General features: G+C 48.2%; 1 protein-coding gene across 1 annotated transcript; it reads left to right on the top strand.

Annotated features, from left to right (window-relative positions):
- The first annotated feature begins 2,240 nt into the window (after positions 1–2,240).
- LOC146188053 (uncharacterized) lies at positions 2,241–4,041 on the top strand. The gene is made up of 3 exons (XM_084603072.1): positions 2,241–2,252; positions 3,210–3,448; positions 3,924–4,041. Exons 1-3 carry the CDS (start codon positions 2,241–2,243, stop codon positions 4,039–4,041), a joined length of 369 nt encoding a protein of 122 aa, XP_084459198.1.
- The last annotated feature ends 7,432 nt before the right edge of the window (positions 4,042–11,473 follow it).

The raw sequence follows: 11,473 nt of genomic DNA, 5'->3' as shown, positions 1-11,473 counted from the left end.
CTACAGTGTCATATGCTTTGGTGATATCCAAAGTGATCAATGCCGACACTTCTTTCTTCTTCATTGCTAACCTAATTCCACTCTCCAAATTTGTATAAGCCATATAGTACCATGTAGTAACATACCAGAGCTCTCGTCATCTTCTTCTGAGGTATTTAGCGTTCGCTGGTGCCACCTTAGCTCTTCATTACTAAATCGCCTGTTTTCTTCACAAACAATCCAATGAACAATAATTTCTGTGCGCTGTAAACTATTATTATTATAAACAACGAACATTCTCGTGTTACTGCTTAGCTAATCGTAGAAGGCAACCGAAAAAATGCGCATAATTACGCTCGCATAGATATCGATTTCAAGCACCGGCACGCTACAAAACAAAAACAAAACGCGCCATGTGCTCCACCGCACCGCATGAAGACTACATCTAAAACGTTTCGTTATTCTTGTCCTTCTTCTCGGTCCTAAGCGGTAACCAACCACACCATTATTTAATGGGCAGTAAAGAACAAAAATGGCGCCTTTGCGTTCTCCTCTGTATCGCCCCGTTTTGCTTTTGTTTGTACGCTATGGTATATATCCACAAGATGAGCACGCCTCACTTAGGTGCTTTGCAGGCCTCTGAGAAAAACTTTATGGGACAGCGGTACAAATATAGCGATCCAAAGCAACAGCAAACCACATGCAAATCTGAAAAGATGAGAGCCCTGAAAAATTCAGACTCTGTTTCCATCTGTCAGTGTATGTCTCTCTGGAAGGTAAAAAAAAGAATGGGCAAGTATGCGCAACTGCTCGAAGAATCCAAAGCCGGCGAAATAATACCAACACTCGACAAACATAACCCAACTCCAGGGGTGCCACATCTGCAATGTAGGAATCCGCACTCCAACTCAGGATTCCACGAATCAGTACAAAAAAAGACTGCTTAAAGAGGGTAAGGGACGAGATAGCCCGAAAAACCCAGTGGAATGCGAGGAACACTAAATATAATAAAATGCAGTGAAAACTTTATCCACATACCCCAACAACACAGTGAAGACGGCAGGGCGCGCATATATATATATATATATTTGTTACCCAGGGAACTATGGAAAACAGCAGCCCCTTCGGAGCGAACGTGAGCTAACCTACGAGCACAGGCTCAAAAGCGAGCAATCGCCAAGAAAAATGCGAGCCATTTATCCGCGATCACCTGCATGCTGGGAGCGAAAGAGTGACTGCGTCGACGACAGAAGACGGCAGCCACGAGATCTGCGATAGCGCCGGGAGCGGCGTCCCTCTGGGACTGACCCCTTTGCGGCTCGATCAACGCAAGAAGTCGGCGTCTCTGACGGATCACTCCGGAGATCATAATCTCGGTCCCACCAGCAGCGCACGTGTGCTTGGCTTTGCGCTTGGCTTCGCCCAGGTGCCTATCTCAGTTCAGAGGCCAAACCAGCCGAACGGAGCGCCGGACCACTGACCGCTACGGTAGGACAGCGGTTTTCGGCTTGGTCTGGGGTTCGACTCAAGGTCGTCGAACAGAGCGCTCACTGATGGGACCCGCAGGACTGTATGACGCAGCCGCTAGAGTAACGAGCCTTCGGGCTTAATGAGGGGTTTATGAAGCAGGCGAGGGTTCGACTCTCTTGCATCTGTTCGCGTTTTCGCGAGAAGCAGCGAAGATGCTAACGCGATATATCCGCGCTTTTATTTCTTTAAGGTTCGGCTTTCACCTAAAAAGCAGTTTTGTTTTTTTTATGTAGGACCCAAGTGTGGTTCTCCTCTCATTGCCAGTTGTATCTCACTCCACACCGCAGTCTCGCCTCCCCAAGCCCCTACCCCTCAGCTCTTCCGAAAATGAAAAAAGGCAAGTGCAACCGGTAATAATGTTAAAGAGAGTCGCAATGTAGCTTACAAGGGTCGACGCTCCCCTCTGACTCTAATTAGATAAGCTTGTGTGCCTCGGTCTTCGGCCTGACCAGAGTAAAGATCCAAGGTCAGAAAACGTCGAACCACACACGTATCTTTCAATGCCCCCTCTTAACACCTCCACTCCACCCCCCGCCTGCCCCACCCCTTTCCGCCACCATCTCTGATTATGTGACAGTAGAGTTCGTGTGGGGCCTGTTTCGAGCTTGGTCCGAGTATAAAAGCGGCAAGTCCGCAGTCCGAAAGCACACTCGTCTTCTCGTCGGACCATTGCAGCAGCAAACCTTCTCCGTCTTCGCTCAGCGCCACCGCCTTCGAAGCCCACTATCACCATGCACGCTTTTGTGAGTTTTCGATTTACGTATTTTCGACACACTTGCAGTGTCTAGCCTATAGGCTCTCGCTGTCTGATATTTGAAAACCAGTATTACTTGAACTCGGAAAATCTTGCTGGGGTTTTAATAGTTGTTTTGTTCTAGAGTGAGTAAGGAAGTGCTCTTTTCCTTCACAGTAATTGTTATCTTTGCGCACATTGTTCCGATTTGAAGATGGTTCTTCGAGGAATTATCTGAGCCTTTGCTAATGTGCTGTAACCGAATGCACCACTTGGCAGGCTGAATACTACAAATTAAATTGAAAAAGTTTCTCCCAAGTTTGAAATTGTCAGACGTTTATAACTGCAACTTGTAATCCCAATAGAAGGTGCCTTCGTAACTCGGCAACGATCACTCGCTCGTGAGACTAAATTGGTGGGAACTTTTAATTACTGCGTTTTTCAAGCACAGCTGCAGCTTTTTCTGAAGAGGCGTAGACCTAACACGTTATGCGTGATCACATCTCTCTCTTAGCACAGAATTAATACCTAGGACGCTAGGGATATTTCTACGCTAAAGGTCGACGGGGTGCGAAAACCGGCGTGCCTCAAGGTTTCAATGAGCTTCGAAGCGCCACCTACAACGGCACGAAATTGCCAGCGCTCTAAGAATAGTAGCTTGAGCGTTTACTAAATTACCTGTACGTATTTTAACGTGTTGTTCTGGTTTTACTTAAGCCGGATGGCGTCCAGTGCATAACCATTTTTCTTCTTTCTTGGTCCTTTCTGTACATATTGTAGTGTTCCGTTTTACACAGTAGATTTCTTTTAACGATTTGTTTCTTATAACAAGCTACAGCTTAGATGCTCTTATGTCGTTTAGGTCAATGATTACATCAGACCTTTGTCCTGGCGCATGAGCAATAATATGTATTCGCCTATCTACTGAGTTAGTTGAAACATTCGGTCATTTTGTGGCGTCTTGCAGACCCTCGCTGTCGCCTGCTCCCTGCTGGTTGCCGGAGCCCACTGCGCCGCTGTGTTCACCTACGGCGTCCCCGCCGTGGTCCATGCTCCAGTGGTGCACCAGACAGTAGTGCGTAAGCCCTCCATAACGCAGCACCACGAGCTCGTGCACGTTCCCCACCACGAGTTTGGCTACTCTGTCGAGCACAGCAAGGTCGTCCAGCCAAAGACCAGCGTCGTCCACCACCACCCACTCACCGGGTGAGTAGCGCGTTTCCTCGGCGATAGGGCTCTACTACCTGCGTAAAAGCACCATTCTTTACAAAAAGGCTTTACTTAATCGTGTTTTTCTCACCCTTACCCTCTACAGGGTGCCTCATATTGCTCCAGTGTAACTTTCAGAAGTGCAATCAGTGACTTTTTGCATAGAAAGACGTTCGCTGTGTTGAGCTTTAGACAGCTGAGACTGAAGTCACTGTGTTTTAAGATGTCTGATTCAGAAATGCATGAGAAGGCGGCTTTCACAATTTTTATGAAATCCTCATACATAAATGAGACAGAACGGTCATACGAATAGCATGATATCAGTAAACCCTCCTAGCATCAGCCATAACCCACGTGGTTTGTTGGCTGCGTCTGGTTGACTCCACAGACGCTCTACATTTCGTGTTTTGTGTCAGCCATAAATGAGTGCTCTCACCTAAAATCCATTGTTTCGCCTCTTTCAACCACACAGACTGCCTTATCATCAGACCGACGTGCTCCACCCTGCCGTGGTCACCGGATCCCGCAGCTCGGTGCACCAGGCCCGCCCGGGATACCTCCTTCACCGCACCAAAACCGTCGTCGTGTAGACAGCGCAGCCGTCACTGAAGCACTCACCTTTGGAAACGGACCAACAACTTGTAATTAACGATGAGAATAAACTAGAGAGACATTGCTTACCACCACATTTTTCAGCATCATTCTGTATCACAAACATGCATCGGCACCGTTTTGAGCACGATGCGTCTACGGCAACGTCCACGAACATTGTGTTCAGCCAGCCCAGCTGACGCGGACATCCACCTCTATGTGGATCCAGAGTCCAGCACATAAAAAACACGTACATGTGGATATACGTCCAGAACATAAACAACACGCTCTGTAAAGTCAGCGCGAGTACATCGTCACCCGCCAACCATAGACTCGGTGACGGCCGAATAATAGCTAAGGCTGGAGAGCACTGCTCTAGTTCCTCTCTTTGTTCAACTCAGTCAAAACAAGATGTTCCCGCCTAATTCGAGTGCCATTTACATAGTGCGTGTGCTGCCGTTGTCTGCATTTAATTACATTTACCTTTAAACGCTGAACTAAAGCTCTTAAAGGTGTGAACCGTGTCTGTAAGTAATCGGTGCGAGCAGCAAGTTGTTATTTGTAATTACACACCCCTTTACTCTTGACGCGTATTTCTGCGTTCTTGTTCGTTATGTGACAGTCCACTGAACGCAGTAGGCAAGTGCTGAACCTTCTTCGTTGGCTTTAGTTCGAAAATGTCGAAGAGCATTGCCAGAGCACTTATATATTACCAGCGCGAGCAAAACGACTCAACCTAATTTCTACGGCGCGTCACGAATGAATCTATTCGTGGCATATTAGTTTCTCTCTCTCCCGGCGGAACTCAAAGTATTTTCCCAGCGGTTCCAAATGACATGATTACACAATTCCATGGATATTTTTATTTCTATGTGTGAAGTGATCGTCAATCTATTCACTAATGCGCAAAAATGTATTTCCTACGAGAGTCAGTGTTCATAACTTCGATATATGCGTTGTGTACCTCGATATTCCCTCTTCAAAACCATCGCAAAATTTCTTTGCGCAGTAATTAGCCCACAAGATGCTGTCTTGACGCCACCGGGTTCAGAAAAACATGAAGTATAAAATAAATATTTCCGCGCTTAATTTAAAGTCAAGCTAGACTAGGCCAACGTAAAAACTGCAATTCCACGAACAATAATATGACTGGAACAACTGATTTGACAGTAAGAGAAAATATACCCCATCATTCCTCATGTTTTACAAGGATATGTATCGCATAATCCTTGATAAGAAAAATGTTTCCTCTTTGGAACAATCTCTGAATGGTTATATTATGTAGATTAATCACTGGTCAAGTCCCATACTCGTTTTCAAAGCTATACTTTTTGTATGGCAAGAAAAAATAAACTCATATATGAAAACAAAGAATACAGCTAAATATACCGCCGCTAAAATTATACAGAACTCTAGTATACGACACACTTTTAGATACTTAAACTGATACTTGCTACTAAAAACAGAAGGTGACTGGAAGAGGGATAAATGGGCAGGCGGCCAAGATTGAAAGCGAATAAACACAATCAACCTCCCATGTTCATTTCAAACAATTCCACATAATCTACAGACCGCATAAATTTACTTGCTTCTGCTACTTCTTTTGTATATTTCCCCATTCTCGATTCCTCATTATCAATACAAACACCACGGGCGCCCATGAAAGGGTTGGCTACAAGATGGAATGCGCAAGTTGAAACTAGCAACAAAGATATCCAAGATCCCGAGGCACACACGGTTGCTGCAGCCAAGTCGTCGTTTCGGTGGTAAGTCATAAATATCGTCAAGGAAGGGACCGGGTGCTTTTAGCGCCGATCTCAAATCGCGCTCCAAGGAAGGAGAGACAAATTGCATTTGGCAGCTGAACTCGTATCGCAGCGTTCACATCGACGTTAAGGAGAGGACTTGGCAAGGCTTTTTATTTTCGTTTCGCGTTGGCTTTCTATTTCAAGACAAAAACTGAAATTAAGTTAACTGCGGTTCTCGGACACATGTAGTGGAAGAGAGCAGCGAACGTGTAGGGTAACGATAAACAAATAAAACAATCGAATAAGCAATGTTTTACGTTTACGTGCGTAAATAGAGTGGGCGTTATTTTAGTGTCGCTCACGTTAGCTGTTAATGGGACCATGCTAACCTTATAATCATGCGAAGAATGACACAGTGGTCATTACTAGAGGACCTACCGACCCTGCTAAAAACCCTAAACGTACATAACCGACAAAGATAAGCTTACCTGCGCCAATGTACAGCATCGCTAAAATGGGAAAGATCTACTGCCTCTATAGCTAAGCTTTTAGAAAGTACGAAGGCCAAGATAACGAAACGATGGATTCGTCGCAGTTTCGTCGCAGTTTTGTCGCAGGGCTAAACTGCAGTGACTGCACTCATTTATTTTCATGTTCTTTTTTATTTGCCGATTTGTTAGTCTACATCACTGTTCGTCACTTCCAAATATTGATCTCGCAGTCGTTATTGGTATGACGATAATTGTTTAAATAAATGGCAGGAGAAATGGTAAAGTTAAAATTCGTCTATCTCGGGAGCAACTGTGAGTCTTTCTCAGCCGACCGAGCAGCAACGGAACACTCAAAGGCCCTAATTAAATTATCTCTTTGTAACAACACCTAACCAGTTGTTCTGGTTTCCCTTCAGTATGAAAGTGAGTCATTGAGCCCTTGCCATTTTATGACGTCATCTCAAGCAAATAGGGACCCCGTGATCTGGGCGAACTTCAGGCTATAAGCGGATGCTGTTATACAAGCGCCCTTTCCTCGCGTCCCGCCTTCCTCCACTACGTCGCTAGCTCCCGCTGTACTAGAGCAGCTAAGCTAGAGCGGTGATTGAGCCAAGGCCGTATAAAATGTCCACGCGAATGCGAAGACGTGCAGTCTATTCGAAGCGCGCTCGAAGGGGTATCTGTGCTTCCATGCCAGCGCAAGTTGGCTGCTCTTAGAGGATGATGCGCACACACGATTTCACTCGCCTTCTACGCGATCCAGTGAAAGGGAGCAAGACTCGTGAGCTCACGCAAGCTGCATTGCGCAAGCGAAACCTCAAAACCGCTCGTTTCTCCTTGCAGCTGTGCAGCTTTGCGACCACACGTACCTCAACTCATTTAAACCAGCGCGAATGTCTGGCGATCCTCTCTCTGCGGCTCTGTATATTCGGTTTGTGGAAAATCAACAGACCAGAGATGTACGGAGATGCCGGCCACCTGGGGTTCTTTAACGTGCACTGATATCGCACAGTACCCGGACGCCTTGCTTTTCGCCTCTTTAAGAATTGGCCGCCACGGTCGGGATTCGATCCCGAATCCTTGGGTTCAGCAGTCTAGCGCAGTAACGACTGTGCAAACGCGGAGCTGTTGAACATAACGTTGCGCTTTTTAATTCGCGGACTGCAATCTGTGTAATATGAATGCTGAGAGCAAAGTAAACAAGGTTTTATTCGAACATGCCTGTGCCTCGAGCTATAGGCAGTTCGCCAAAAAAAAAAGACACGTTTTCTTGAAGCGAACTGTATTGTCGGCGCTCAAGCACTGACTAATTCACCGATTATTTGAAAAAATTCAGTACATACTGTTCCATCGCTATTCAAGCACATTAATAAACGACAGCGCCGCAAAACTGCTGTTACGAAATGTGCAGTTCACTTCGGTTTCTCTGGCAAATCCCCAATATCAACCATAAACGGAGATTGTCATTTAGTTTTTGCTATCATGTAGTGAGGCTTTCTGAGGAAATGAAAGTTTTGTCCTCTTTGTTTATTTATTTACTTTTCTCTGCACAAAATCAAGTACCTACCACCCATGACCCGTCCTCTCTTTTGAAAGTAATAAAAAAAAAAGAGACGCGTGCCCACAAAGGCGACTTCCGAGAATCGCGCTTTTCGTGTACGCGGGAGACGCGATGAAAGAAGCTAAAAATGCCTATAATTCATCGCCATCGTACTATTGAACCCGCGTGCCAGACGAGAATACAAATCTATATCGAGCCGGTCCATGCACAATAGGAGGGGGTCGGGAGCAGTCTAGATTGGTACATGTTTACGCCAGCAGTTGTAAAATCTCATTCGAGAGAAGTTTATAGCCGTTGTGCGAAATGATTTTCACATTCCCATCAGCAGCTTGTTTAATTGGGCTATCACTTTGAAACTATTGCGCATATTTATTTATTCCTTATTGAACGAGTGTACCCCCCGACTAAAAGCATGGATGAGAAGTACAAAGGAGGAAAATAGACGAGCGTCACAACGGAGGTTTCTCGCAGCGTTTTGTTGTAAATAGGAATAAAGAATTTAACACTGCGCACTGTTTCATGTTACCTTTAGAAACAAAAATACAACTTCGAATTTTCAGTCTATTTTCTCAGCCTGTATTGAAAATCAAAATGGCGGTATCGGGGTGAGGATCATAGGCTGTTCTAGTAGCAGGGCTGATGCTGGCAAAAACAGACGTTCCCGGGTTGCTTCTAGTCGCACTTGTGGAGATGAACCACAGACACTCGTCATCGGGTCTCCAGAAATATATTTTTGGCACGACCCGGTGTGCCAGGGGACAACTGGACAGCGAACCGCCGGCATTCAGTCCTGTAGCCACATAGCACGAACAGCGCGTGCTTGGCAGGCGTGGTGAGCCTGTCGTCTTCTTCATCGAGACGACGATGGTATGCCACAGGTCGTCCTCTCTAGCGATGAATCCAGGAATGGCGAAAAGCATCCACTGGGAGTGTAAACCGTACGCGGCGAGAAGTGGCATGATCGAGAGGGGTTGCAGTGGCACAGTTTTCGATGACATCTGAGTCAAGGTGGGCGGGTTTAAGGCGATCAACGGAGATCGTGTCCTCCCTGCCGTTGATACGCAGTAAAAAGTATTTAGGAGCACGCCGGGGCACCTGGTACGGACCATCGTATAGCAGCCGTAAGGGTGGACGTACAGCGTCAACGAAAACGTGTGTGCACCGCTGCAGGTCGGGGGGAACTTGGATACGAGGGGAATGCTGCCCATAGCGCTACGTAGTCGGCAGGCGTAATCTGTGACGTCAGGAGGCGTGGGTGGCGAGGGCTCGAAGAATTTGCCAGGGATACGGAGAGTGGTGCCAAACGTTAACTCTACTGCAGAGGCGGAAGAGTCACTGCGAAGTGCGGTGCGGAGATCAAGCAGGACGAAAGGTAAGCGCTCAATCCATGGTGCAGGGAAAGCGGACGCCATAAGTGAAGCTTTCGACTGGCGGTGAAAAAGTTCTCTCATACCATTCGAAATAAGGTGGTATGAGGTCGTCTTAATGTGATTGACGCCAAGGAAGAGAGATAGGCTAGCAAATAATGCTGAGTCAAACTGACGATCACGATCAGTCGTAATGGTGAAAGCAACGCCGTAGCGGCTTATCTAGAGTGTTATGAGCGCTCTTGCGATCGACTCCGCTGTTATGTCCAGAAGGGGCATCGCATCAGGCCACCTCGTGAACCTATCAATGCAGGTTACCAGAAAGCGGTGATTCCCGCAGGGAGGAAGAGGACCGACAATGTCGACGTGCAGATGGCTAATGCTGGCGTCCGGGGACGGGAAGGATCCAAGAGGAGTCGCAGTGTGTCGGTGCACCCTACTCTGCTGGCAGCTGAGGTACGTGAGCGACCAGCGGCGAACGTCAACGTTGATGCGAGGCCAGACATAACGAGCCATGACGAGGTGCTGAGTTGCGCGAATGCCAGTATGGGTCAAAGAATGGATTGCATCAAAAACGGTTCGGCGGTATAATGGAGGCACGTAGGGGCGAGGGCGACCGGTCGGCGTATCACAGACGAGAGGAACGGCGCAGTCTGGGAGCAAGGCGTCCTCCAATACCAGAGAGGTGCCGCGCGTTCGAAGCCCATGCAGCTCGGCATCGGCTCGTTGAGCAGCAGCCATAGCCGTGAAATCGATGATTGGCCGTCCACTGCCCGTCGCATTGACTTCAGCGCGAGAAAGAGCATCGGCAACTATGTTCGACTTGCCTCTGACGTGACGGATGTCGCAGGTAAACTCGGAAATATAGGCGAGCTGCCTGATTTCCCGAGGAGCGTAGGAGGAACTGCTGGATGCCAGCGCAGACGTCAGAGGTTTGTGGTCAGTCAAGATATGAAAGTGCGTCCTTCGAGAAAATGACGGAAGTGCTTCAAGGCTGAATATATTGCAAGCAGCTCTCAGCCGAAGGTGCTGTAGCAGCGTTCAGGGGGCGCACGCTTCTTGGAAAAGAAGGGGATTGACTGCCAATCGCCACCCATTAACTGTTGCAAGACCGCGCCGAGAGCAGTGTCCGATGCGTCAACCATGAGGGATGTGAGCGCATCACATTTGGGATGGACGAGCAGCGTGGCGCCGGCGATGGCAGCTTTGATGCCGCTGAATGCGCGGTCAGCGGTATCGCTCCAAGCGACAAGAGCTCTCGGCTTGCTGTGGCCCGAGAGAAGGTCGTGAAGAGGCTGTAGTATTGCAGCACAACAAGGAATGAAAATGAAACGCCGATAATAGTTGGCGATGCCATGAAATTCGCGTAGCTGGCGGGTGGTAGTGGGCCAGGGAAATTCAGAGATGGCGGTGACGCGGGCCAGTAACGGCCGGATGCCATGGGCGTTCACGCGATGGCCGAGAAAGTCCAACTCTGCAACGCCAAACTCGCTTTTCGGTCCATTGTCCACAAGAACAAAGCAGCTGAGCCTGGCGAGGACTGGGCGCAGATTGACCTTGTGGGCCTCTGCCGTAGGGCTGAAGACAAGAATGTCATCAAGATAGGTAAAGCAGCACATCAAACCACGTAGGAATTGGTCAACAAAGCGCTGAAATGTCTGGGCCGCATTGCGAAGACCGAAAGGCATCCTCAGATATTCAAACATGCCAAAAGGCGCTAAAAATAGCGGCCTTCGGGATATCCTAGGGCTGTACAGGAATCTATTGATATGCCTTCATGAGATCAATCTTGCTAAAGATTGTGCAGCCATGAAGGACGGATATAAAATCCTGGATATATGGAATCGGCTAGCGGTCGGGGACAGTGGCCTTGTTGAGTGCCCGGTAATCTCCGCACGATCGCCAGTCGCCGTTCTGTTTAGGTACCATGTGGAGGGGCGATGCCCAAGGACTGAGGAGGGACGGATGAAGCCAAGCTCCAGCTTGTGCTCGAATTCCTTTTTGGCAACAGCAAGGCGATCCGGTGCCAGGCGACGAGCGCGAGCAGACACGGGAGACCCAGTCGTCACAATATGGTGAGTCACGCTGTGCACAACCGGTGCTTGAAGGGACGGGGGGGGGGGGGGGGGCGTCCGGAAACTCGGCAAGGACGCTGGGCCAAGGGTCGGGAACTGCGCTGTGCGCCTGGAGGATCCGTAGTGGTGGATCGCGGCAAGAGATGCCTTGGACGACTAGGCTCGTTTCGGAATCCAGTATCCGGCTTT

This window comes from Amblyomma maculatum, chromosome 5 (genome assembly GCF_055883805.1).
Source record: "Amblyomma maculatum isolate TAMU_Amacu chromosome 5, ASM5588380v1, whole genome shotgun sequence".
Taxonomy (NCBI): domain Eukaryota; kingdom Metazoa; phylum Arthropoda; class Arachnida; order Ixodida; family Ixodidae; genus Amblyomma; species Amblyomma maculatum.
This window is presented reverse-complemented; position numbering and strand designations above follow the sequence as displayed.